Below are 27,800 nucleotides of genomic sequence, written 5' to 3'. Positions count from 1 at the left end.
TAACAAGGGCGATGAGGCTCCCCTGACGTGACGTCACCCTGACGTCACCCGGCCGCTGGCAGCTGTCATCCCTCGCCGTGACGAGGACACGGGGTCCGGCGAGGTCGATGTCCCCCCCCCCCCGCCCCGCAATTTGTCATCACGCCGGGAATAACGGGGGTGGGATGGAGGTGGGGAGAAAAGGCGGCTTGTCCTCTTTTTTTGGGGGGGTCTCATCACCATCCCAGGTGGCGATTTGGGTTATTCCGGCGTGATTTGGTGACGGGCAGGATCTGCTGGTGGCACCGGGGCTGGGGGGGGGGGGGTGGGGATGGGGGGTGACACGTCGCCGAGGACAGGGGACAGCGTGCCGAAACGCGCGGCCGCCCCGAAGTTTTGGAGTCGGTGGTGAGCGGCTTTGGCAGCACGTGTTGGCGAGGGCCGGGGATGCTTCCCAACCTGCATCCCGGGATGCGCCTGCCGATGCCGGAGCTGACGCTGGAGCCGATGCTGGAGCTGCCGATGCTTTGCAAAATTAAGACCCCCCTGATCTAGGTGCTGGGTACCGGGGGGTGCTGGGGTGCCTTGGGTGCTGGGTACTGTGGGTGCCGGGGTGTCAGGGTGCCTTGGGTGCCGGTGGGGTGCAGGTACTGTGGGTACCAGGTACCACGGGGTCCTGGGGTGCCTTGGGTGCTGGGTACCAGGGGGCGCTGGGGTGCCTTGTGTGCTGGGTGCTGTGGGTGCTGGGGTGTCAGGGTGCCTCGGGTGCCAGGTACCATGTGGGGGTACCAGGGTGCCAGGGTACCTTGGGTGCCGGGTACCATGCGGTGCAGGTACCATGGGTGCTGGGGTACTGCAGGTGCTGGGTACCACGGGTACTGGGGTGCCTTGGGTGCCACGTACTGTGAGTACTGGGGGGTATCGGGGTGGCTCGGATGCTGGGTACCGGGGGTTGCCAAGGTGCCTCAGGTGCCGAGTACCATGAGTGCTGGGAACTGTGGGTGCCAGGTACCATGGGTGCTGGGGTGTCAGGGTGCCTCAGGTGCTGGGTACCGTGGGGTGCAGGTATTGTGGGTGCTGGGGTACCGCAGGTGCCGGGTACCACAGGTACCAGGGTGCCTTGGGTGCTGGGGTACCATGGGGTGCAGATACTGTGGGTGCTGGGGTACTACAGGTGCCGGGTACCATGGGTACTGGGGTGCCTCGGGTGCCAGGTACCAGGAGGTGCCAGGGTATCACAGGTGCCAGGTACCAGGAGGTGCTGGGGTGCCTTGGGTGCCACATACTGTGGATGCTGGGTACTGTGGGGTGCGGGTACCGGGGGTGCTGGGTACTGCAGGTTCCAGGTACAGTGAGGTGTGGGTACCGGGATGCCTCGGATGCCAAGTACCATGAGTGCCGGGTACCGTGGGATGCGGGTACCGCGGGTGCTGGGGTGCCTCGCTGCATCCCCGTGGTTGCATCATGCCAGGGAGGGATGGGCAGCGCCGGAGCAGAGTCCTCGCAGGTTGTTACGGTGGCCCCATAAAGGAGCCCCCGCTCTTGGCCTTTGGCACCTAATTAGCCGTGATGAGGTTTGTTTTGCGGATTACAGACCTGGACCCTTTATCACAGGTAATTAAGGGGAGAGGTGGCTCGGAGGAGGAGGAAGGAGGAGCTGGTGGGACCTCGGGAAAGCAAAATGTCCTCCCCCACCCCACTTTGGCCTTTCCTGGTGGGTCTTTGCTGGCCCCGCTGGGGACGGGGACGCCAAAGCGGTGGCACGGTGCCTCTGGGATGCACGGTTGTGGTGTGGGTCTGTGTCCCTAAAAGCCTTTCCTGGGGTGTCCCCGGCGCTGGCACGCTGGGAGTGAGCTGTCCCCATGGCACTGGGGTCCCTGATCCCCTCCCTGCATGTGCTGGGGTCCCTCTCCCTATGGTATTGGGGTCCCCGGTCCCCTGCCTGCATGTTTTAGGGTCTCCAGTCCCTGTCCCTATGGTATCAGGGTCCCCAGCCAGGGTCCCAAGTCTCTGTCACCATGCTATCAAGGTCCCTGGTCCCCTCCCTACATGTGTTAGGGTCCCTGTCCCCATAGTATCAGGATCCCCGGTCCCCTGCCTGCACGTGCTGGTGTCCCCAGTCCCTGTCACCATTGCACTGGGGTGTTTGGACCCCTGCCTGCATGTGCCAGGGTCCCCCGTCCCCATCCCTGCAGCACCAGGTCCCCTGGTCCCCTCCCTGTGTGCGCTGGGGTCTCTGGTCCCCATCCATGTGTCATCAGGGTCCTAGCCTCTGTGTACCAGTGTCCCCATCCCTATTGGCAGTGGTGTCCCTTGTCCCCTGCCCGTGCATGCTGGACTCTCTGCTCCTTGTTTCTGCAGTGTCGGGGTCCCCACTCTCCTCCCTGCATGTGCAGGGGTCCCTAGTCCCCATCCCCATGCCATCGGGGTCCCCAGTCCCCTCTCTATGTGTGCAGGGCTCCTTTGTCCTTGTCCCTGTGACATTGGGGTCCCCTGCCTGCATGTGCCGGTGTCCCCGGTCCCCATTCCCACGGCTCTGGGGTCCCCGTTCCCATGGCTCTGGGGTCCTTTTTCCCATGGCCTTGGGGTCCCCATTCCCCACGCGTGCCGGGGTCCCCGCTGTGTCCCTCGCTCCACGTGCGCGCAGGGAGCCTCTCCAATGGGATGGCCGCGAAGGGGCCAGAACCGCAGCCCCCTGTCCCCATCCCTGTCCCCTGGCTGTCCCCACCCCAGCTCGGGATGCGGGCTGGGACGGGAGCGATGCCCCCCAAAACCCAGCCTTCCCGGGGACCGGTCCCCCCTCTCCCCTCCTCTGCCCGCTCTTTAATCTCGGTGCTTTGAGCTCAGTGCAAGAGGGTGCCAGACCTCATTTTTGAGGATGAAAGAGCTTTTTTCTCTCTAACCCCCCCCGCCCCCTCCCCGGGCCGGCATCCAAGGGGAGATGAAATGAAACGGGAAGAGGTGAAACAGCTGCGACGGGCTCCGTCCCCGCTCCACATCTGCCCGCCACGCCGCGGCCAGCCCCGCAAACCCAGCTCAACCCCGATTTTCTCCTCTTTTCCCGGGGCCAAACCTTCTTCCCCCCTCCGCCCCCCAACTTTTCCCGGGAGCGGGGATGCTCGGCGGCGGCGGCGGCGGCGGGTCGGTGCGGGCAGCGGGGATTTGCAGGCAGGGTTCTGCCGGCTTGTCGGGGGTGGTGGTGGTGGTGGTGGTGGGGGAGTCGTGTCGCGGGGACAATGCGGCGTGTTTGTTTGCTACAGCTAAAATGGCAGTTCTTAAGGGGAAGGGAAAAAAAAAAAAAAAAAAAAAAAAGAGAGAAAGAAGTGCTTCTGCACATCCAGTCACTGCATCTTTTGATTAAATGAGATTTTGCTGTCGAACGGGGGAGCTGGGGACCGGGAGCTCCCGAGCCTGCAATTTCCATCGCAGCCAAATGAGGGGGGGAAAAAAAAAACCAAACCACCGTGAACCTGCCCCCCCCCCCCCCCCCCGGCAAAGCCCTGAAAGTGCTGTAAAAAAAAAAATAAAAAATAATGAATTGGAGCAAGTTGTAATTGCTGCAGTTGTCACTGCGGAGGCCGGGGGATGCTGTGTAATGGCTGGAGGGTTTGTCACCGCAGAGCTGGTGGCTGCTGGTGGTGGCACATCCCCCGGTCACCACAGCCTCCCGCTTCCCAGCCTGGCCGGAGCGGGTGGAGGAGCATCCCGGGAGCTGTGACCGGTTGGGAGGCGATGGGGATGCGGGAGGGGAATGAGAAGCAACAGGGCGAGGCGCTTGAAAGACCCTGAGCTTCTTAGGAACCCCAGCTGGTGTTGCAATTAAAGCCGTTGCATTTAAGGCCGTTGTACTTCACGTCATCGTTGTACTTAACGCTGTTGCGCTTAAAGCCGTTGTACTTAAGTCTGTTGCATCTAATGCGGTTGCATTTAAAGCCGTTGCACTTAACGCCATTGCATTTAGGCCGTCGCACTTAACGCCGTGTCACTTAACGCCGTTGCGTTTAAAGCCCTCGCACTTAAAGCTGCGCCAATTAAAGCCGTTGCAATTAAAGCCCTCGCACGTAAAGCCGCGCCAATTAAAGCCATCGCCACACAAGCCCTTGCAGCGGGGACGACTTCTCCCACCAGCGTGGGTGCCCGGCCGGGATGCTGGGGTGAAGGCGGCCACCGTCTGTCCCCGTCCCCATCCCGTCCCCGTGCTCCTCGGTGGCGGCAGCCGGTGCCGCGGCCGGAGCACGCTGCCTGCCCGCACATGGCTTTTTTTAGGTTTACAAACATGACGGCCCCGTGCACGCGCCGCTTCTCCCCCCTCCTTCCCCGTGAGTCATCAACCCCGTCACCGGGCCGGGGAAGCCGGAGGCGGCGTCGGTGCATCCCCCTCGCCGCTGGTGACCCCAGCGAGGGGGGGGTGGAAAATAAAAGGAAAATTAGATTTTTTTTTTTTTAAAATTTCTCCCCCCCCCCTTTTTTATCATTCCCGTTCCTCTTTCGGCGAGCGAGATGGGGAGGATGCGGATGGTAGCGGTGGCTGCCATCCCGGCTGGCGGGTGGTCCACGATGGGGTGTTTCGGAGAGGATCGCGGCACTGGTGGGAGGGTGGGAGAGCTGGAACGCTGCCGGCTTCCTCACCCAGCCACCGGCCACGTTTCGGTAGCCTTGGATTCAAGGCGATGCTGATCGGCGCGGTTTAGGGGATGGGTGAGGTTTCTGGGAGGAAAAAAGCCGGTGAGACCCCAGAATGTAGGTGGAGGTGCTGGCAAAAGCCTCGCCGCGCGGCTCCCTGGGGCCCGGCGGTGCCGGTGCCGCGGCTGCCGGTGAGCGTGGAGGTGCCGAAGCCCCCGCGGCTGAGCTCATCGCCGGAGCCGGTTGGCGTCAGGGCTGAGGTGGCTGCGGTGACTCAGCAGCACCGGTGCTGACTCAGCGCCACCGACCCCGGGGAGGCAGCCGGGATGGGGGGGCTTTACATTTTGGGGGAGAAAAAAGTTTTGTTTTTTTTTTATTGTACAGCACGCTGGAAAATGGTTTTGCTGGTGCAGAGCTATGGCTGTGCCACAGGCATACGTTATCCACCCCGTGCTTCTTCCTTCGGCCTTCGGAAAAGGGATTTCATCCGGAGGGGTCGCGTCTCCCACCCGCCGCAAGATGCTTTTCCCCACGGGGGACGGGTTGTGGCGGTGGAACCAGCTCCGGGTTTGGCAGAGCCGGCGTTTTCCCTGCTCCCAGACGGGGCAGGGCCGGGCTCCCACTCATCTCCCGGCTCCTGCCCGCCGGCCATCGCGCCGCCGACTTGTCCGCACTTGCCGGGCGGGAGGGCGGCGGCGCGCACGGTTCTCCTCCTTCTCCTCCTCCTCCTCCTCCTCCTCCTCCTCCTCTGCCGAAAGGTCGGGCTGTGTGGCACGGTGGCGGCGGCGTGAAGAGTCCCCAGGTCCCGGGAAGGGGACCGCAGCATCCCCCAGGTGCGATGGGATGGGGATGGGCTGGAGGGTAGCTGAGCACCCATGGGTGCTGGGTGGCACATCCCCCACTTGCACCTGGGGGACAGGAGGGTGCAGGGACCACCCCCTGGCTCAAAGTGGGGGGGCAAAGCCTTGAAAACCGGGGTGCGGTTTGCTTAGTGCGTGGGTGTGGGGCGGCTTTCCTCCTCGCTCCCCAAAAACCGGCTTCCCTCCCCGATTTGCAATGCAAAGCAATCGGCAGGGTGGAAATGTCCCTGCTGTGGGGGGGGGGGGTGGGGCCGGGAGGGGACCGAGCCCGGTCCCGTGGGGGACGCTGGCAGTGGGGCTGTGAAATGCAGCCCAGCCCCGCGGGGGCGGCTGGGACGGGACGGCAAACGCTGTGGGGCTGGGCGAGAGGTGAGGCGAGGCCCCGGGCCCTTCTCCCGTGGCCCACACGCTTCCCCCTTCCTCCTTCCTTCCCAGGTGGGTCCTTTTGCCTTCCCTGCCCTGTCCCCTTCTTCCCCTTGTTTCCCGTCCTCCCCATCCCCGTATTCCTCCTCTTCCCCTCCTCCCCCATCCCCTTTCTCCCCTTTTTTCCCTTTCTCCCCATCCCCTTCTTCCCTTTCCCTTTCCCTTTCCCTTTCCCTTTCCCTTTCCCTTTCCCTTTCCCTTTCCCTTTCCCTTTCCCTTTCCCTTTCCCCTTCCCATTTTTCCCCCTTCCTCCCCTTTTCCCCCTTCCCTTTCCTCTTCCCCTTCTTCCCCTTCTTCCCCTTCTTCCCCTTCTTCCCCTTCTTCCCCCTCTTATTCCCCTTCCAATTCCCTTTCCCTTTCCTCCCCTTCCTCTTCCTCCTCTTCCTCTTCCTCCCCATCCCCTTCTTCCCTTTCCCTTTCCCTTTCCCTTTCCCTTTCCCTTTCCCTTTCCCTTTCCCTTTCCCTTTCCCTTTCCCTTTCCTGTTTTTCCCCCTTCCTCCCCTTTTTCCCCTTCCCCTTCTTCCCCTTCTTCCCCTTCCTCTTCCTCCCCATCCCCTCCTTCCTTCCCCAGGGTTGGAGCAGGCACTGGTCTCCCCACCAGCCAGCGATTTGGCTTTGCCCGGCCGGTCCCGGCGCCAATCTGGTAGCTGAGCACCGGCACGAGAGGAGCCGGCTGTGTTGGAGGAAAAAAACAGCTCCAAGAAACAAAAATAGCGCCGCATTTGGCTTTTTTTTTTTTTTTCCCCTCCTTCTTTTCCCTTTCAAGAGCTCGGCTCCCTCCCTGCCCGGCCGGAGCCGGCAGCCTGACGCGGCTCCGTGCCGTGCCAAGCCTTTCCCCCTGCTCGCGCCAACTGGCGGCTCCCGGCTCGGCTCCGTGCCGTGGTGGGAAGACACGCCGGAGTGGGAACGCACGCCGTGGCTTGGCCACGGCAACTGGCTTCCCAAAAGCTGCTCCGGTGGGAGCATCTGCTGGGTCATTGCTCACCCAGCCCCGGTGCTGAGCATCCCTGCTCCGAACATTCCTGCTCTGAACATCCCTGCTCCGAACATTCCAACCCCGAGCATCCCTGCTTCGAACATTCCTGCTCCAAGCATGCTGACCCTGAGCATCCCTGCTCCAAATATCCCTGCTCCAAACATCTTGACCTCGAGCATCCTGACCCTGAGCATCACTGCTCCAAACATCCCAATCCCAAATATCCTGACTCTGAGCATCCCTGCTCCGAACATTCCTGCTCCAAGCGTCCTGACCCTGAGCATCCCTGCTCCGAACATCCTGACCCTGAGTAACCTTGCTCCAAACATCCCTGCTCCAAACACCCTTTCCCTGAGCATCCCTGCCCTGAGCATCCCCATCCCGAGCATTCCTGCCTGGAGCATGCCCATCCTGAGCATCCCCACCCTTGTGCATCCCTTCCCCAAGCATCCCTGCCTGGTCCATCACAGCCGCAGCCCCTCCAAAAGGGAAACCCCTTTTCCTGAAGGAAACGAGGAGGATGGAGATGGGGACCAATTTTTTTCCACCTGGAAAAAATTCCCCCATCTCCCTCGGAAGCTCCCGGTGCTGCCGGTGTAGGAGCTGGAACTGGGACTATATCGCGTCCGACCGGCTTCTCGTGCCCCGGTGAGAAGGAAAAGGGGGTGAAATAATTCCCCCAGCGCTGTCTGGAGCGGGGTTACGGCTACGGGGGTCCCCGAAAATGCGCCGGGGGCTGCTGTAAAGCAGAGCTGGGCTTCTCGCGGCGTAAATCAGCTCAGCTCCCTCGGCATCGGCGCTATTCCGGCTTTTCTCCGGGCTAAATGAGGACAGGAGCGAGCAGCTCAGACCCAGCGCCGGGGTCAGCTGGGGCCATGGAAACAGCTTGGAAAACAAGGCGGGAGAAGCAGCCGCGGCCGCCCGCGGCGCCGGGAGGCAGTGGGGCCACGAGCCGGCGCGGTGGGTACCCCGGCTGGGGGAGCCGGGGGGCACCGGGGGCTGCGCGGGTCCGGCTCGGTGCTCGGCCTCCCCACATTCCCTTTATTTTCCATTTTGGGGGGTGTTGAGCGTGGATATAGGGCATCTGCACCGTTCGGCTCCTCTCCAGCAACCCCCCCGCCAGTACCCGGGGCTTGGTTTGGGGTGATTTAGGACCGGGGGGGGGTTGTTTTCTCCATCTCTCGGGGTCCGGCGAGGCGGTGCCCCCCCAGGAGCATCAATCCCCAGGGCGGGAAGGGGGGTGTGGGATTTCGGCAGCATCTCCTTCCCCGGCAAAGCCCTTCGGTGGCACCGGCTGGGCGGTTTGTTATTGTAGGGTCTCCCACACTCAGAGCTTCTTCCCTTCTCCCCCACCTCAGGCAGGGTGCCCCCCCACCCTGCCATCCCGGCGGAGGATCCCCCCCCATCCCCCCCCCCCCACCCCGGGGTTGTTGCCAGAGGAGGAAAACCACAAGCCGAGTGCCGGGGCTGGCCGGGCTCCACCGGCGCGGCGTGGGGCCGGCAGCCAAGCTGCCTCCTGCCTCTTGGCCGGCCCGTGCCGCCGGCTGGCACCGGCACCCGCTGACCTCCCAAACACCCCGCCGTGCCCTCGCCGCAGCCCCGCCACCACAGCGGGGTGTCCCCGTGTCCCCGCCGCCCAGATGCCACCGGGAAGGGCTCGGCATCCCCGCCGGTGCGGTCCAGGCGTCCCCCTCTTTCCTCCCGCTCCCGAATTCTGCGCTTTTTAATTAAATGGAGTGGTTTTTCGCACAGCGGGATGACACCAAGCGGCGTCTTCCAACCTGCTTTTGCCTGCACCGAGTTGCTCCGTTCTCTGCAGCTGAGCCCTTTGGCTGCTGGCGAGGGGTTTAATAAACCCCCAAAATATTTATACGGGGGAATTTTGGGGGCCCGGTGGGGGCGAGCGGGTGTTTTTGGAGGATGGGGGCTGTAAAACCTGTTTCCCTGTTGGCTTTGGGTGAGTTTAGTTCGTTTTCCTTACAGCCCGGAGGGGAGGGTGAAAGTAATAATTTGAAATATAGCTATATAGACTATAGGATACATAGACTGCTGGCCATGCAGGGTTGTTGGATGTATAGGTCGCTGGATATATAGGGTTGCTGGATATATAGGTCTGCTGGATAGATGGGATTGCGGGATATATAAGTTCCTGGATATAATGAGTTGCTGGATATATAGGGTTACTGGATATATAAGGCTGCTGGATGTGTAGGATTGCTGATGATCTAGGGCTGCTGGCTCTATAGGGTTGTTGGATGTATAGGTCGCTGTATATATAGCGTTGGTGGGTATATAAGACGTGGGTATTTAGGGCTGCTGAGTGTTTAGGGTTGCTGGATGTATAGATCTGCTGGATATATGGGATTACAGAATATATAAGTTGCTGGCTATAACGTGTTGCTGGATATATGGGGTTAATGGATATGCAGGTTGCTGATTATATGGGGCTGCTGGTTATATGGGGCTGCTGGATGTATAGGGCTGCTGGATGTATAAGATTACTGATTATATAAGGTTGTTGAATACAGAAGATTGCTGGATAGATAGGCTTGCTGATTATATAAAGTTGCTGGATATATAGGGCTGTTGAATATATAGGATTGCTGGAGATATATAGGGCTGCTGGATGTATATAGGTTGAGTATATAGGATTGCTGGATGTATAGGTTGCTGACTATATAGGATTGCTGGGTATATAGCGTTGTTGAATATATAGGATTGCCGAATATATAGGGCTGCTGGATGTATAGGGTTGTTGAATGTATAAGATTGCTGGATGTATAGGTTGCTGATTATATAGGGTTGCTGGGTATATAGGGTTGTTGAATATATAGGATTGCTGAATATATAGGGTTGCTGGATGTATATAGGTTGAGTATATAGGATTGCTGGATGTATAGGTTGCTGATTATATAGGATTGCTGGGTATATAGGGCTGCTACATATATAGGGTTGTTGAATATATAGGGCTGCTGCATATATAGGGTTGTGGAATATATGGGATTGCTGGATATGCAGGATGCTGGATATATGGGTCACTGGATCTATAGGGCAGCGGGATCCGTGGGGCCGCCGGCGGGGGCTGCGGTTCCCCGCTGTAGCCGGGGGAGCTGCGGCCATCCCTCCCTGCCGGCTGCCGGGGCCGGGGTCCCCCCGTGTCCCCCCGCAGGGTGTGGAGGGACCTCCGGGGGCCCGGTGGGCTGCGGGGGCTGGCTGGGGGCCCCCCGCGTCCGTCCGTCCGTCCCTACGTGCGCGCGGCGCTGGGGCTAATGGCTTCTCCAGCTGGTTTTGCAGGGGGCGGGGAGGGCCGGGGCGGCTGAGGCTTGAACAACTCGTTTCGTCTTTCCTCCCTGGACGGTCCCGCCGTCGCCTCCGGCTTCGCCTCCCGCCCCGCACACGTAAGTGCCGCCCGGCCACAGCCGTACCCGAATCCGGCACCGTGCCCCCGCCGGGGCTCCCCCCCGGCACTCCCCGGGTTATAAACGGCTCCGGACTATTCCCAGGGAGCGCAGCCCAGGCTGGAATCCCTCCAAGCCGGGCTCGGCGTGTGTGGTTATTTTTTATTTTTTATTTTTTTTTTTTCCCTCCTTTCCCTCTGTTTAAGACATTTAAAACGGGGGAAAAAAATTTCAAAAAAAAAAAAAAAAAGGAGGAAAACCAGATTAAAAAAATAACCATTTTCATCCTCAGAGGGATTTTTCCCCCTTTATAGCACCCGGAGGATGCAGCAGGGAGCGTGCAGGGGCTGAGCTAACCCCAACCGAAGCGCTTGGTTTTCTCTTTATTTTAATTTATTTCCCTCCCCCCTCCCCAGCTTTTATTCTTTCCTGGGGCGAATGGAAGGAGGTTTGGGCAGGCAGCGCTTTTTCCGGGGAAAACGGGCCGAGGCGCGGAGGAATCGGTGCCCGCGACGGTGATGGAGGGATTTCTGCGGATGCTGCCGGAGCGAGTCGGGATGGAGTGGGAGGGAGTGCGGGGGGGGATCGATTTTCGGGGAGAAGCCGCGAGGTCTTTCCATCTCCCAGCCTGCAGGACCGGGAACAAAAGGAGCTGGATGAGAGAGCCAGGAAAAAAAATGTTATTTTTTTTTTTATATATAGATATTTTTTATTCCCACCCCCCCCACACCCCCCCGCTGATTTGGGGAAGGTTGTGGCTCTCAGATTAACCCTTTAGGGGCGGGATGCTCGTTCCTGCCTTGCCTTCACAGGGTGAACTATTTTCCTGCATCCCCAGCCCGGGTCCATAACCCGGTTTATGGGATGGAGCAGCCCAAGGTGCCACCCCAGCCCAGAAACTGGTTTTTGGGGCTTCCCCTGCCCTTACCCAGCAGGGTTCCCCCCCCCCGCCCCGGAGTAAACCCTGGGGCCCAGCATCCGCCCCCCACCCAGAGCAAAACAGGTTTTGCATCATTTTCTCCGCACTGGCGTCACCGCCGCGACAGCGGGGACACTTCGGGGGACGAGTGTATGTCCCCCCCTCCGAAGACTTGGAAGGGGCTCGGGGCATTTTTTTCCTCCCTGCCACCCCTCACCGCTGGGGAAAAACCCTTTTGGCTGGGGAAGGAGGAGGAGGAGGAAGATGAGGGCGGAGGAAGGACAGGCGAGGCTGTTTCTTCCTTGGTGTGCAAAGGAGCGCGGAGGCGGCGTGTTGTCCCCACCCTGTCCCGGCTACCGGCCCACGGGGCGAACCGGTGGCCAAGCACTTGCTCCCCAGACCTGACGGACCGGTCCCGTGGCTCCGGGGATGCCGCAAAGGGGACCGGAGCCCCTATAAACCAGGGTGACCCCAGTTGCCGGAGCGGGGCTGCGGTGATCTGCACCGGCGCTGTGCTCCCCTGTGAGTTTTCACCCCCGGAGGAGGGGGGATTTTGGGGATATCATCGTGCCGGGATTGGTTCCTCCTCGGTTTCGCTGCCGTTTGGCCGCAGTCGGCAGCGTGCTTATCTCCGGCGTGGAAACCACGCGACGCTCAAGCCTGCGGCGTCGCTCACCCCCAGGGAACGCGCGTGGGGCTGGGGGTTGAAGGGTTAAACGCGGCTGCACCACCGCCAGCCGCACGCTGACAGCTTGCTCCTGTAATTCTCTGTAATTCGGCATCTCCCGGCGAGTCCGGGCTGCGGATCCTTCCCGTGAGCCGGTGCCGGCACCGGCCGGAGGCAGGAAGCTCTGCCCACAGCCTTCGCCTGCTTTGTCATAGTTTTTTCCAGCGAGCTTTGCTGTATTTTTAGTTTGCAGGAAGCTCCCCCCCGGGTTATCGGCAAACTGGTAAATACTCTGCCGCTGCCCCGGCTCCCCCGGCCGCCCCAGCACTAAAATCCCCACCGCCGAGCGGAGAGAGAGCCACAGAGCACAGAGAGACACCCCCCCCACACACACACCTCATCCCCAGCAAACCCCCTTGGAGGGTCTTAACCGTGAGCCCAGACGCCGGGGCGATGGGCTCCCTGGGTCGGTGTGGTCGGCTCTTAATGCTTTTGGTCTCTCCTTGGCAAGCGGCCGGTTTTCTGGAGGCCGGTGCCGTAGCTCGGCGTTGCCAGGGGCCCCGGTCGGCCGCGTCGATACAGACGCCGGGTTATTCGAGGTGAAAGCAGCCCCGCGCCGCCCCTGGCACCGGCGTAGCCAACTCGGCGGCTTCCTGCCGTGCGGCGGCCCCCGGCGAAGGACAGACAACCGGGGTGTTTGCTTCTTCGGGCACGGCTCCAAAAAAAAATAATCCCCCCCCCCTTTTTTTTTTTTTTTTTTTTTTTTTTTTCTCTTCTCCCCGTGCTGCTTCTTCCTTCGCCGGTGCAAACCGTGTGGCCGGAGCCGGGGACGCCCTCCCCATCTCGTCCTCGGCAGGCGGTGGAAATCCCGAAGCGTCCCATGAGCAATCTCGAAAGCGGGTGGCGGGGTGGGGACGTGGGTGGCACGGGGACGGCGCGGTGGAAACCGGCCGCCTTCCTTACGCAGCCGGGCAAAACCCGCCTGGTTTTGCTGGCAGCGATTATTTTTTTTTGCCGGCGGCAATTACTTTTTCAGGTGGCTCATCGGCGTCTTCGTCCCCCGGGTCAGAAAAAGAGGTGGGGAAAGGGGGAATAAAAAAAATACAGAGGGGGGGGAAACAGGGTGGGTGATGACGGCACGTGGGTCGTGGCGGGGGATGCTCATGTCTCTCTTCTCTCCCTCCTCGCAGACAGGTTCGGCGGGCGACCCGGTTGATGGACCCAGCAGAAGCCAAATGGAAGAAGGGCCAATTAATTATGTCGAAGAAAGGCGGCTGAACGAGGGCAGCGGGCTCAGCCTGGCGAATGGGGGCCGGCCGGAGGCGGGGGGCACCGCACTGATGGAGCCGAGCGGCTGGTCGCCGGGCCAGCCGCCCGCCGCCGGGAAAGCCCACTTGGAAGACGTCAGGAACCTGGTGGCGTTTTCGGCGGTGGCCGAAGCCGTTTCCTCCTACCGGCTCCCGCCCCCGCGTTCGCCGTCGCTGCTGTACGAGAAGTTTGACTCAGAGATGAGCCGGGGGGGGCTGAGCGCGGCGGACGGCGTGCCGCGGGGGGAGGACCTGCACGCCCTCAAGGCTGCCCTGGCTTTGGCCAAGCATGGCGTGAAGCCCCCCAACTGCAACTGCGACGGCCCCGAGTGCCCCGACTACCTGGAATGGCTGGAGCAGAAGATCAAGACGGCTCTCGGCGAAGAGCCGGCGTCGCCACGGCCCCGTGCCGCCGCCGCCGCCAACCCCCCGCCACCCCCCCAGGAAGGTGCTATCGACCCCCAGCCGGTGCCTGAGACCGTCGAGCCGTGCCCACCCGACGGCCTCCCCTTTTCCCAAAGCGCGTTGACCATCGCCAAGGAGAAGAACATCAGCCTGCAGACCGCCATAGCCATCGAAGCCCTGACCCAGCTCTCGGCCGCTCTCCCCCAGCCCGCCAGCGATGGCCAGGCCCCCCCGCCACCACCCCCGCTACCCCCCACCACCCCCTTCGGCCCCGGCCCCCTTGCCCCACCGGGGGCTGCATGGCAGCGAGAGGACGAGCCCCGTTATCCGCCGGAGCCAGGAGCAGCACCAGAGCCATTTTTCGGCACGGCACCTCCCCGGGGGGGGTTTGCAGCGACGTGGGGGCTGGAGGCCGAGGGGGCAGCGGGGGCTGGAGACCCCATGGCAGAGCTGGAGCAACTGCTTGGTAACACCGACGACTACATCAAGGCAGCTTTCAAGAGACCCGACGCGACGGCCGGCAAAGTGACGGTGCCTAAAACGGAGCCCCCCGAACGAGCCCCCGGGAAGGATGTGCCCGGCGGCCCCCGTTTGCCCCCGGCACCGCCGGAGCCCGACCTGCACAAGAAGACGCAGCTGGTCCTGCAGCAGCATCTCCACCACAAGCGCAGCCTCTTCCTCGAGCAGAGCCTGGCGGCGGCGGCGGCACCACCGGATCGGCCGAGCGGCTGGTGGGCTCCCGGCGCCCCCGCCGTGCCCCCCAAGCCCTTCGAAAAGCAGGCCAAAGAGAAAAAGAAGAAAACGCCGCCCGAAAAGCCCCCCCCGGCCACCAAACCACTCCGTAAGCAAGTGCAGATCAAGAAGGCCAAGCAGAAGGACTCGCAGCCCCTCTTCCTCCCCCTCTGGCAGATCAGCCTGGAGGGGTTTCGGGCGCCCGCCGAACCCCCCGCCGAACCCCCCCCCGAAGAGATGCAAACTGAACCGCCGCCGCCGGCCTTCCCGCTCCAGCCTCTTGCACTACCCCTGCCCGCCGCACGCCCCCCGCCGCCGAACCCCCTCGACGGTGGCCCCCCGGCTCCCGACTCTCAGGAAAGGGGTGCCCCCGGGGGGGGCCCCCAAATTCACCCGGTGCCGGCGGGCTCCACCGGCTCAGAGGAAGCACCGGCCGCCCCCCCGCCGGCCACCACGACCCCCATCGTGGTGGATGACAAGCTGGAAGAGCTCATCCGGCAATTTGAAGCTGAATTCGGGGAGAATTTCAACCTGCCGCCCCCCGAGACACCCGCCCCGCTTGCCCCTGGGGCTACCGAGCTGCCGGGGGGGCCAACACCAGCCCCACAAGTGCCCCCCACCGCCGCCGCCCCGGCGTCAAGCAGCGCTCCCCAAGCCGGACCCAAAAGCTTTTCGTTCTCACCGGGGAAGGGGCTGCTTTCAGACCCCCCCTTCACCGCCCGCTCCCCAAAACAGATCAAAATCGAGTCTTCTGGTGCTATCACCGTGGTGTCCACCACGTGCTTTTACTCCGAGGAAAGCCAAAACCCGGAGGCGGACGACGCCGACGGGACGCCCACCAAGGACGAGGTGCCGCTGACGCCCACCCTGAGCGGCTTTTTGGAGTCGCCGCTGAAATACCTGGACACGCCGACCAAAAGCCTCCTGGACACCCCGGCCAAGCGGGCACAAGCGGAGTTCCCCACCTGCGACTGCGTCGGTGAGCCAGCGGCCGTGCCGGGATGTTACTGGGGTGGGGACGAGCCCCCCAGGGTGGCATTTCGAGGAGGTGGCTTTGCCAAGTGGGATTGCCCTGGATAAATCACGGGGCGATGCCGCGGTGCCGGCAAAGCTCCCGCTTTTTGGAGGGATGTGGTGCCCGCAGGGTGAAACCCCGATGCTGCGGAGCCCTCTTTATACTTTCTCATCTCCCCTCTGGTTTTTATGGTCAGATGGCAAACACTGAGTGACCACCGTGTCACCATGGAGGTGGTGCCAACACCAACCTGGCCGTGCCATTGTGGGTTGGAAGAATGGCAAAACCAAAGGGCCGTAGAGCATCAAAACCCACCCAAAACCAGCTTTCCTGGTTATTCCTGCTATTTTAAAGCCAAATTGGCCGGTTTGGGTTATTTGCTGCTGGGTTGTTTGGTGGCCGATCCCACCGGGACGCGTTGAAAAGGCACCAAACTCTTGGCTTTGGGATTTTTTTTGAAAAAACGTTGTGTCACCATGGAGGTGGTGCCAACACCAACCTGGCTGTGCCATCTTGGGTTGAAGAGAGCAGCAAAACCAAAGGGCTGTTGGGTTTTGCCTCCACTGAAGCGCTCGACTAAATCCCATAGAGCATCAAAACCCACCTAAAATCCGTCTCACCTGATTATTCCCACAATTTTAAGCCAAATAATTGGCCGGTTTGGGTTATTTGCTGCTGGGTTGTTCGGTGGCACCAAACTCTTGGATTTGGGATTTGTTTGTGTGGTTTTTTGGTGTGTGTTGGCATTCATTAGACTTCGCAGCAAGTGCTAAAGATTTCTCACCGGGTCCCAGCGGTCCGACTCCATCCGAACACTGGGACCTGGATCTTCCCTCCCCAAAATTTAGACCCAGTGCTCTCCCCTGGGAGGAGCAGGGTGAGGATTTGGGGCATCCAGATGGAAAAATGAACCCCCGCGCTGCTGGGAAAGGTGGCCTCGGGCCAAGCGCAAGCTGCACTTTATTAGCAGGGCTTATGATTATTTATTTATTTGCTTGTAAATGGCAGCAGTAATTAGCCCAAACGGCACCGAGCGAATGAAAGGCTTTTCTGGAGCCGCTCGAACTGATCTCGGAGTTTCGCCCTGCGCTGCTTGAAAAGATTCGGGTGGCTTTTTCCTTTGCAGCCCGTTTTAAGGTCTGGGAGAGGGGGGATTCCCCCCCTGCCACCTCTCTCCATTTTTCTCAAGGAAAAGCTGTGAGAGAAAGCAATTAAGTAGGAGTCGGGGCTCGGGGCTTTATTAGGTGCCTGTGCTGTTAGACGCCGTAATAAAATCAGCCTTCGCTGCGTGTCCCGTATTGATCCCTGTCTGGACAGCTGCAGCCCAGCTGAGCCCGGCTTTCTCCTCGCCCTGGCTCCCAGCCAGTTAGACATGACGGGAATGAAAATCAGGGCGGTGAGAGCCGAGGGATGGAAGGACGGATCAGACCCGGCCCTCGCGCCGGATCATCCCCGCTGGCAGCGTTCGAGCATCCCCATGTGCCGGGGATCGACCCCTGCGCTGCCACCGCAGCCTGGAGCATCCTTGGCTTCCTGCGTCGGCACCTTCCTGCCCTGAAAGCCCCGAGGGGTTTGGTGCTGCTGGGGGTTGTTGCTTGCAGGGCTGTAGCCCAGCATCCTTCTGCTGTAGCCCCCAGCATCCTTCTCTGGTAGCCCCAGCCTCCTTCTTCCATAGCCCAGCATCCTTCTGCTGTAGCCCCCAGCATCCTTCTCTGGTAGCCCCAGCCTCCTTCTTCCATAGCCCAGCATTCTTCTGCTGTAGCCCCCAGCATCCTTCTCTGGTAGCCCCCGCATCCTTCTTCCATAGCCCGGCATCCTTCTGCTGTAGCCCCCAGCATCCTTCTCTGGTAGCCCCAGCATCCTTTTTCCATAGCCCAGCATCCTTCTGCTGTAGCCCCAGCATCCTCCGTAGCCCAGAATCCTTTTGCTGTAGCCCCGGCATCTTTCTGCCATAGCACCCGGCATCCTTCTGTCATAGCACCCGGCATCCTTCTGTCATAGCCCGGCATCCTTCTGTCATAGCCCAGCATCCTTCTCCTATAGCCTCCAGCATCCTTCTGTAGCCCAGCATCCTTCTGCCATAGCCCAGCATCCTTCTTCTGTAGCCCCAGCATCCTTCTTCTGTAGCCCAGCATCCTTCTGCCATAGCCCAGCATCCTTCTGCCATAGCCCAGCCTCCTTCTCCCGTAGTCTCCAGCATCCTTCTTCTGTAGCCCAGCATCTTTTTCCCATAGCCCCTGACATCGTTCTCCTGTAGCCCCATCAGCCTTCACCTGTGGCCTCCAGCATCCTTCTGCCATAGCCCCAGCATCCTTCTTCTGTAGTCCAGCATCCTTCTTCCATAGCTCTAGCATCCTTCTGCCGTAGCCCAGGATTCTTCTCCGGTAGCCCTGGCATCCTTCTCCGGTAGCCCTGGCATCCTTCAGCCTCTCCCTCGTGCAGCAGCTCCTTCCTTGCACAGGCTCAGCCACCTCAGGGCATCCCCTGAGCATCCCGAAATCCTCTGGACGAGCGTGAAAGCAGCAGCAGCAGTAGTTTTCAGCCCCAAAATCATCCCGTGATGGTTTCGGCAGCGTCTCAGCCGGGCCAGTCCCGGTGAGCGGGGCCAGGCGGGTGCCCAGGGTGGGAACTGGTGGGGGGCAGGGGAGTTAGGGGGGGCGTATGCTGAATTGCCCGCTGCTGCTAATTGCTTCATCTCGTTAGAGCTTGTCAAAATGCCCTGCGCTCGAGCGACTGGTGCCAATCCCCCGTGCCAGGATGGAGCCACAGTCCTGCCTGGAGGCTCGGAGGGGCTGCGTCCCCCTGGGGAGGTTTTTGGGTCTGAGCACCCATCCCCTTGATCCCCAGTGGGGCTTTTTAGTGCTGGGAGCAGAAAATGAAGAGGAGCCCTTGGGCTGTTTAACGAACCCCTTCCCCAGTGCTCTTAGGGGGAAACACTGCTGAGGAACTTTTGGGTTTTGGTGCAAAAGTGCTTGATTTGAGGGAATTTTGGGGTTTGGCATCCTTTGGGGCAGCCGGCAAAGGTGCAAACCCTGAAATCTCTGTGTCCCCCCCACCTTCTGCCTCTGCAGAGCAAATTGTGGAGAAGGACGAGGGACCGTATTACACCCACCTGGGCTCGGGGCCCACCGTGGCGTCCATCAGGGAGCTCATGGAGGAGCGGTAAGGGCCCTCGCCACATCCCATCCTGTCCCAGGGGGCCACAAGGGCAAGTGGGGTCTCGTGAGGGCGAGCGGGAGCCCATGAGGGAGAACTTGGACTTCTTAGGGGTCCTGTGAGGGCAAGTGGGGGTCCCTGTGGTCTCGTGAGGGCGAGTGGGGACCTGGGAAGATGGATGGGGTTCCATGAGGGCGAGTGGTGTCCCGTGAGGATGAGCGGGGGCTGACGAGGGCGAGTGGGGTCCCGTGGCGTCCTGTGAAGGAGAAAAGGAGAGAGGCATCCTGCGAGGGTGAGCAGAGGCTCCTGTGAGTGGGGTCCCATGAGGGGTCCCATGAGGGTGAGTGAGGTCACACGAGGGCGAGTGGGGTCCAGCAAGGGTGAGTGGGGTCCTGTGAGGCGAGTGGGTGCTCATGAGGGGTCCCATGAGGGCAAGTGGGGTCCAATGAGGGCAAGTGGGGGCTCAAGAAGGGTCTCATGCGGGTGAGTAGGGTCCCATGAGGGCGAGTGGGATCCTGTGGGGTGAGTGGGGGCTCATGAGGGGCCCATGAGGGCGAGCAGGGGGACTTGTGAGCACGGTAGGGGCAAGCGGGGCTGATGCTCGTCCCATGGCAGGTACGGCGAGAAGGGGAAGGCCATTCGCATTGAGAAGGTCATCTACACGGGGAAGGAGGGGAAGAGCTCCCGGGGCTGCCCCATCGCCAAGTGGGTGAGTGCCTTCCCCCCATCTCTCGTCCCCTCTCAGAGCCCTCCCTGGGGTGACGCTCCTGCCCGTCCCCTCCCTGCCTGGGGACAAGGAGGTCCCTCGCTGGCGGTGGCTGCTGTGGGCAGGGGCAGGATGCTCGATCTGCGGCTGGCAAGGAGGAAGTGAGAGTGGCAGCCGCCCTGGGGAAACTCCACGGAGTTTCCCATCCTCAGCACCTGCTTGAGCAGCACGTCCCTGCCTGCAGCCCCTGGGCCAGGCACATCACCCCGCCCCAGCACCCAAAAAACTCATGGATGGATGCAGCCGTGGGAGCCCCCACAGCTCTGCCCCCCCAGTTCGCCATGGAATGCTGTGGAAAGCAGCCATAACCCACTTCTGGGGTCCTCCCCATCCAGGGAGGTGTTTGCCATTGGAGCGGTCTGACTCGGCTCTCTGTGTTTTCCAGGTGATCCGGAGACACAACCAAGAGGAGAAGCTACTGTGCCTGGTGCGGCATCGGGCCGGCCACCACTGCCAGAACGCCGTCATCATCATCCTCATCCTGGCCTGGGAGGGCATCCCCCGCACGCTGGGCGACACGCTCTACCAGGAGCTCACCGACACCCTCACCAAGTACGGCAACCCCACCAGCCGCCGCTGCGGCTTGAACGACGAGTAAGTCTCACCGTGCCACCCGTCTGCTTCGGGGAGACGGGGTGGGAAGGGGATGTGGGGTCCCCCCCTGTTTTCGGTGCTGCCAGCACGGCGCTGACGCTCCTCCGCGGTGTCCCTCCCACAGCCGGACCTGTGCATGCCAAGGCAAAGACCCCAACACCTGCGGTGCTTCCTTCTCCTTCGGCTGCTCGTGGAGCATGTATTTTAACGGCTGCAAATACGCCCGGAGCAAAACTCCCCGCAAGTTCAGGCTGGTGGGGGACAATCCCAAAGAGGTGGGTGACACGGGCGGAGTGGAACTGTGGGTTCGGACTTCCTTTTACCCCCAGCTCCAAGTTTTGCAGGGGGAAAAGACTGAAAATAGGACTCCTTGTGGGTATTTTGATGAGTTAGGGAGATGGGGGGGAAAGAAAGCCAACTTGGTGGAACTAGAGGGCAGGCTCACTTTGGCGTCACAGAGCCAGGACTTCTGGTGTGACAGCAAGTGCTGGTATGGGGTGGCACTAATGAGGTCATTCTAGAAACCCCAGGGAAGATGCCAGAGGGCTCATGGGTTGGGCAAGCGAAAATACAACAGATGGTGGAGGTTGAATGGCCAAAACCTCACCAGGAATTTCAGCCACGTGCTTTGCGGGGTAGGGGACATCGTGGGAAGGGTCAGATGCAGCATGGCGTTGTGGGGACTCTTCCCTCAATTGCGTCCCTGCTGCCGAAACCCCTGGGAGACACCCTCCTCTCTTCCCTACCGCAGGAAGAGCTGCTCCGGAAGAGCTTTCAGGACTTGGCCACCGAGGTTGCTCCGCTTTACAAGAGGCTGGCGCCGCAAGCCTACCAAAACCAGGTACCAGCCACCGCTCGTCCCCTCCAGAGCACGCCTGCCCCTCAAACGGGTGTGAGGTGGTGACACGTAGGAGACTTCGGATAACCGGAGCCCTCTCCTCCTTCCACCAGGTTACCAACGAGGACGTCGCCATAGACTGCCGGCTGGGCTTGAAGGAGGGGAGGCCGTTCTCAGGAGTGACGGCGTGCATGGACTTCTGCGCTCATGCTCACAAAGATCAGCATAACCTCTACAACGGCTGCACGGTGGTGAGCAGGAGGCCAGCGGGGCTTTTCGGGATGCTCCCCCCTCCATTTTGGAATGCTCCTTTTTGAGTCACTCAGTCCCCGCTGTCACAGAATCACAGAATGGTGGAGGTTGGCAGGGACCTCTGGAGATCACCCAGTCCAACCCCCTGCCAGAGCAGGGTCACCCAGAGCAGGTTGCACACGAACATGTCCAGGCAGGTTTGGAATACCTCCAGAGAAGGAGACTCCACACCCTCTCTGGGCAGCCTGTTTTGGCACCCTCACAGTAAAGGAAGTTTTTCCTCATGTTGAGGTGGAATTTCCCACGTCCCAGTTTGTGCCCATCACCCCTCGTCCTGTCCCCGGTCACCACTGAGAAGAGTCTGGCCCCATCCTCTTGCCTCCCGCCCTTTAGCTATTGCTCAGCATCGATGAGATCCCCCCTCAGTCTGCTCTTCTCCAGCTGAACAGCCCCAGGTCCCTCAGCCTTTCCTCGTAAGAGAGATGCTCCAGGCCCTCAGCATCTTCCTAGCCTCCGCTGGACTCTCTCCAGCAGTTTCCTGTCCTTCTGGAACTGGGGAGCCCAGAACTGGTCCCAGTGCTCCAGATGGGGCCTCCCCAGGGCAGAGCAGAGGGGGAGGATGACCTCCTTCAGCCTGTGGCCATGCTCTTCTGAATGCCCCCCCAGGAGACCATTGGCCTTCTTGGCCACAAGAGCCCATTGAAGGCCCATGGGCAACTTGTTGTTCCCCAGGACTCCGAGGTCCCTCTCGGCAGAGCTGCTTTCCAGCTGTACCGATGCATGAGGCTATTCTTCCTGAGGTGCAGGACCCTGCACTTGCCCTTGTTGAACTTCATGAGGTTAATGAAGCCCACACTTGTCCCCAACCGTCCTACCTGCGTGACTCCAGCGGCCGGTCCTTGGTGTTTGCACACCTCAGATGAAACCCGTGAGGTCTGTGGGGTGCTGATACCACCCCAGCTGGATGAAAGCACGGTGCTAACGAGGACCATGCGTTTGGTTTTGTCCAACCCAAACCCCACAGGAGGTTTCCGAGTGCCGGCTGGGGAGCGGTGTGGGCTGGGCGGGATGCCAGGCTGATGTGGCTTCACATGGATGGGGTGTAAGGAGGAGGTTTTGCCCCTGTCCCGCATGGAAGCGTTCCCCTGATGGCACCCTGTGTTCCCCCAGGTCTGCACGCTGACGAAGGAAGACAATCGCGTGGTGGGGAAGATCCCTGAAGATGAGCAACTGCACGTCCTCCCCCTCTACAAGATGTCCAGCACGGACGAGTTCGGCAGCGAGGAGAACCAAAATGCCAAGGTGGGCAGCGGGGCCATCCAGGTGCTCACGTCCTTCCCCCGCGAGGTCCGCAAGCTGCCCGAGCCCGCCAAGTCCTGCCGGCAGAGGCAGCTGGAAGCGAGGAAAGCCGCCGCAGAGAAAAAGAAGCTGCAGAAGGAGAAGCTGATGACGCCGGAGAAGATCAAGCAGGAAGCACTGGAGCTCCCCACGCTCCAGCAAAACGCAGGTAACGGGGGCAGAGCCGAGGTCCTGCCACCCCGAGCCATCCGGAAAGCGCGTGAGGGGATGGGGATGCAGCTGGGGGCTTTCTGGGGGTGGTGGCGTTGAGCCCTCGGTGTGTTGGGGTGTAGGATGGCATTTTTGAGGTGCCTGGGTTTTTCCCAGTACCGCGGTGCAGTGGGTGTGAATCGCCCGGAGCGCGATTGTGAATCGGTGCCATCGCACCGGGCGATGCCGGGTGACGCTGACCTCTGTGCCCATCCTTTGAGCCCATCACCGTGGGATTTTCGAGTCTGGCTGAGTTTTTTTGGGGTCCTCGCTCCCCGCCGGCGGCTTCCTGGGCCGGCGGGTCACGGGGGCTGTGTGTGTGCTGTGCCCGCAGGTATGGCGTTGAAAAGCGGGCTGCCCCCGCAGCCGCTGAAACCTTCCATCAAGGTGGAGCCGCAGAGCCATTACAACGCCTTCAAGTACAACGGCAACGCGGTGGTGGAGAGCTACTCGGTGCTGGGGAGCTGCCGCCCCTCCGACCCGTACAGCATGAACAGTGTTTACTCTTACCATTCCTACTATGCACAGCCCAATCTGCCTTCCGTGAACGGGTTTCACTCCAAGTTCGCGCTTCCCTCCTTCGGGTATTACGGTTTTTCCAGCAACCACGTGTTCCCCTCGCAGTTTCTCAATTACGGGGCGCCCGAGAGGAGCGGGAGCAGCTGGGTGAGCAACGGCTACGAGAAGAAGCCCGACGTCCCGGCGTTGCAGGAGAACCTCAACCACGCCTACGGGAACGCCGATTTCCCCGAGCCCATCCCGCAAAGCATCCGGAGCAAAAACCATCACCAGCGCACCTACGAGCGGGCAAACCGCTACGCCAGCCAGCAGAAAGCGGCGACGGTGGCGGCCGGGATGCACAGGACTAACTCGGGCTCGGAGGAGGCGCCGCCGTTTGCACAGAACTGTTTCGGCAGCCGACCCATCAAGCAGGAGCCTCCGGACCCTCCGCCCGCCATCGAGCCCCTTGCAGGCACGGCGGCGGCCATGCCCGGCACCGGCTTAGCCCTGCCGGCCATCCCGGCGCACGGCGTGGGGCCGGAGCAGCGGTGGAGCCCCTTCAAAGCGCCCCGGGGCATGTCTTCCCCCGAGAGGACTAGCACGGCCGAGGGCTCGTGGAGCGGCCTGGCGCCGGGCTCGGGCGGGCGGGAGAAGCCCAGCGCCTTCGACGTGGCCGCCCGCTTGCCGCCGCCGGAGAAGCAGTGGCCCAACGTCCCGGGGGGAGAGGCGACGGCGCGGGGCACGGGCTTGCTGCCGAAACCGTGGAGCCCCTGCAAGCTGGGGGAGACGGCGCTGGCCGGCACGGGCACCTCCAGCCTGCTGGGGCCACTGGGGTTCGGCTCGGCCTTGCCGGGGCTGCCCAGCTTCCCCGAGGAGCCGTGGGGTGCGGTGAAGGCGGAGGAGCGGAGGACGCCGGCGCCCAGCCCGGGGTTGCCGGAGAAGCCATGGGAGGCGGCGGTGGGCGAGAAGGGGGCGTCGGGGCCCCACCGGGAGAAGCCATGGGACCCCTTCGGCCTGGAGGAGGATCTGCCGGAGAAGGCGGTGAAGGAGGAGGAGGAGGAGGAGGAAGCCGAGGAGGAGGAAGAGGAGGAGGAGTGGTCGGACAGCGAGCACAACTTCCTGGACGAGAACATCGGCGGGGTGGCCGTGGCGCCCGCCCACGGCTCCATCCTCATCGAGTGCGCCCGCCGCGAGCTCCACGCCACCACCCCGCTGAAGAAACCCAACCGCTGCCACCCCACCCGCATCTCCCTGGTCTTCTACCAACACAAGAACTTGAACCAGCCCAACCACGGCCTGGCGCTGTGGGAGGCCAAGATGAAGCAGTTGGCGGAGCGGGCCCGAGCCCGGCAGGAGGAGGCGGCGCGTTTGGGTCTCCCGCCGGACGCCAAAGCCTTCGCCAAGAAACGCAAGTGGGGCGGCGCGTTGGCGAGCGAGGCCCCCAGCAAGGAGAGGAGGGACTCGGTCCCCACGCGGCAGGCGGTGGCCATCCCCACCAACTCCGCCATCACTGTGTCCTCCTACGCCTACACCAAGGTGACGGGCCCCTACAGCCGCTGGATCTGAGAGGGAGGCGACCGGCCGCGGCCCCATCTTACCTCAACCCTCGGCAGCGCCGCAGCCCGGCGGCGTTGCTTCGTGGTGCTTTCTCCTCGGGCGTGGGGGAGAAGAAGAAGAAGAAGAAGAAGAAGAAGAAGAAGAAGAAAATAATAATTTTAAAAAGAATTAAAAAAAAAAAGATAAAGAAGGCAAAACCGAAGCAAAACACAACAGAAAACCCAACCCCCAGAAAGCGAACCCCAAACCCGCACGCTCGGAAACAGCGGAGCCGGCGCGGGCGCACGCCGTCGGAGAGCTGCGCTTGGCGAGGAGTTGGCAAACAAAGGCAAAACTCGATAAAAAAAAAAAAATAGAAAAAAAAAATAATAGAGGAACGATGCTGTTTGACGCTTTTCGGTAATCTCATATTTATATCTCCACGTTTTTTTAATCTAGCCTCGTGCGCCATGCGAACGGAGGGAGAAGTTTATAGCGTCCTTCCGCAAAGGAGAGGTTTTTAATTCCACTTAAAAATGCCTATTTATTGGATTTTATTTTATTTTATTTTTTACTCTGGCGACAACGACGAAGCCGATCTTTGACAAAGAAGCCAACATCGAAAAAAAAAAAACCACCCAACCCCAAAACCCTGAACAGAAATAATAAACAACCCGAACACCAAACCAGCTTAAAGGCAAGAGGTGACTCCCTCCAGCTCCGACGCGTGGGGGCTGGCGGCTTCGTGGGCTTTACCCTCAGCCGGACACGCGGAACATCCATTACTTTTTTTTCCCCAAGGACCTAAAAATACCTATTTTGCAACTTGAGGAGTCCTTTCTTACAGCGACGGGAGACCCGCTGGCAAGCGGGACGTCCCGGGAGGGCGCGTCTTCGCTCGGCTCCTCGCCACCGATGGGATCGGCTCCGCCGGGACGGAGCGAGCCGGCGCCTTTCTCAGCGCCGGAGACCTCAGGACACGTCCGGGCTGGAGACCGCCGCTGCCGGGGGGCCGCGCTCGGGCTCGGACTTGGGGGGCTCCTTTGCTGGTGGCCCCGGGGAGAGTGACGGCGGCGGCGGCATCTCTAAAGGAGCCGACAGGACAAAAACAGAAAGAAAAGTAAAAAAAAAAAAAATACACAAAAACAGGAAAAAACACACAAACCAACCCCAAACTGTGAATAGCTAGTGTTGCTCTCTGTACATCACTGTTGCTAAAGTCTGGTGCTTTCCGTCTCCGGGGGACTTTCTCCGTGCGATCGGCTCTGGGAAGAGCGAATCCCAAGACTTGGCTGGCCAAACCCCCCGCCGGTCCCACTTCCCCGCCGGTGCCGGCGCGCGCCGCCGGGGCTCGGTGCTTTTTCTCTCCCCGGGTGCCATCCCTCCTTCCTACGGATCGCTGTTCTTCCCGCAAAAATCAAAAAAAAAAAAGAAAGAAAGAAAGAAAAAGAAAAAACAATAACCCAACAAATAACCCAACGATGACAACAACCGCGTGGTGCTTTTCGAACAATCTCAGTCGAGACTTTCTGCCCGGTGCCAGGACGGACGGACGGACGGGCGAGCTTCCCCGCGGCTCGCCGGGAGGGCGGCGTGGCCAGATCCGGGTGCCGGCGTCCTCGGGGTGGGGGGGTCGTTGCTTTTGCACTTTCAGGTGCCTTTTGGAGAGCCAGCGAGCCAGAGCCGACGCCGTCACCGGGCAGAGATCACCTTCGTGTTTACTGTCACCCTCCTTCCTTGCGCACTGGCACAGATCAGCAGGATCTCGGTAAAACAGCCTGAACATTTACGTGGTCTGATTTTAAACCTGTAAATAGGGAAAGAATTTTTTTAAAAGCACTTTCACCTAGATTTAAAAAGCGAAACTTAAAAAAAAAAAAAAAGACAACTCCCCTCTTTCCTCTCTCTCTCTCTCTCTCCCTCCCTCCCCCCCCCAACAACTTGAAAGCAGTATGTTTTAAACAAGATTATTGTGGGAGAACTGTAAATACTGGCAGAATATTTAACATGCTTTGTCCGTCCTTCATAATTAATTTTTTTTTCTTTTTTTTTTTTTTTTTTGTTTTTTTTTTCGTTTGTTTTTTTAACCGTAATCTGTAAAGTCGCGTATATTCGACAAGGAAACTCAACGAGCTATTTACCGCTTTTCTTACAAATACCCAATAGCATATCAGGATTGTTAAAGAGTCGATGGCAAAGTCCGATTTTAGGGATGCCCGCGGGCGGTGCCGGTTCCACCCGACGCGGTGTTGTGGTTCGGAGGGCGAGAAGGGGACGCCGGTGTCTCCCCGCCAGCGGCGTTTGACGGGGCCGGATTCGGGTGCCGGCCCCGGGTGGCGTCGCCGGGGCTCTGCTCTGACTGTGGTGGCCTTGCCGGGAGGAAAAAAAGGGGTGCGTTCGGAGAAGGCGAGGGTCCGTGTAACCTGTCTAAGTCCTGCTTCCTGGGAGGGCGTGGGGTTTTTTTTTGGGTGCAGGGAGGGGGGTTCGGTCCGGCGCGGCGTTGGCTCCGGCGGCTTCAACCCGGGGAGATGCCGGCGCCGCGGGTCGGGGAGCGAGAACTGCTGCAGTCTCAACGTTTTTACACTACATAACGTCTAACCTACCTCAAATCTCAGTCATTATAAATTAGCACGCTTCAGACTTCTTCTACGAAACCTAGAAATCTATGCACAGCTCTTTACCCCTTTGCTGCTGAGAGGCTGTTTTTCAAGCAAAATCTTTTCCTTTACCCGTCCCGGCGGCCGCGCTCGTCCCACCCGTGCCGACGCCACGGCGTTAAGGGGGACTCGCTTCGGAGGGGGGGGGTGGGGTGGGGTGGGGGGAGAGGAGGGGGATGTTTTTAATCGCTTCGGGGTGGGCTGGGGACCTAATTTTGCAGCAGGTCGCGGCCACAATGGTGCTAGAACAACGCCCATGGTTAGAAACCCTGGGGAGAGCTTGGCGCGGGGAGCCCCCATGGGCTCCTGCCACCCGGCTTCGGTTTTTCCAGCCGCGACGCTTGGCCTCGGGCGGGGAATGGGGGGGGGACACGTTTCGGGGTTCCCCCCCCCTTACCCCCATCTCGACGCTCTCGGGATGAGGCACGGGAAGGAGAAGGAAACCAGAATCCCTGAGGTGCCTCAATTGCTGATTTTTTTTTTTTTTTCTCCTTTTAATACTGGAGTATGCTTTGTGGGCTCTATAAGGCATATTTTTATTAAAATGAAATCTTCTAATAAAAACGGTGCTATGGTGTTTTAACAAACTGTATCACGCTTCTGCCTGATTCCATCTCGCTGAGGTGCTACTAATGTATATACTGAAAC

General features: G+C 60.6%; 1 protein-coding gene across 1 annotated transcript; it reads left to right on the top strand.

The window, feature by feature from the left end:
- The first annotated feature begins 5,125 nt into the window (after positions 1-5,125).
- TET3 (tet methylcytosine dioxygenase 3) lies at positions 5,126-25,901 on the top strand. Its single transcript, XM_074167874.1, has 10 exons — positions 5,126-5,435; positions 13,036-15,268; positions 18,376-18,466; positions 19,076-19,169; positions 19,612-19,820; positions 19,945-20,095; positions 20,572-20,661; positions 20,772-20,909; positions 22,081-22,417; positions 22,793-25,901. The coding sequence occupies exons 2-10, from the start codon at positions 13,081-13,083 to the stop codon at positions 24,523-24,525; spliced, it is 5,031 nt and encodes a 1,676-aa protein (XP_074023975.1). The 5' UTR covers positions 5,126-5,435; positions 13,036-13,080; the 3' UTR covers positions 24,526-25,901.
- The last annotated feature ends 1,899 nt before the right edge of the window (positions 25,902-27,800 follow it).

Source organism: Numenius arquata, unplaced genomic scaffold (assembly GCF_964106895.1).
Source record: "Numenius arquata unplaced genomic scaffold, bNumArq3.hap1.1 HAP1_SCAFFOLD_1117, whole genome shotgun sequence".
NCBI classification, from domain to species: Eukaryota; Metazoa; Chordata; class Aves; order Charadriiformes; family Scolopacidae; genus Numenius; species Numenius arquata.
This window is presented reverse-complemented; position numbering and strand designations above follow the sequence as displayed.

Bases quoted from the DNA above. Each gene is read 5' to 3' on its own strand.
- TET3 (XM_074167874.1), top strand. From the start codon at position 13,081: ATGGAAGAAGGGCCAATTAATTATGTCGAAGAAAGGCGGCTGAACGAG. The intron at 20,096-20,571 runs GTGGGTGACACG...TCCCTACCGCAG, and splicing joins TGGGGGACAATCCCAAAGAG to GAAGAGCTGCTCCGGAAGAG. The intron at 20,910-22,080 runs GTGAGCAGGAGG...GTGTTCCCCCAG, and splicing joins TCTACAACGGCTGCACGGTG to GTCTGCACGCTGACGAAGGA.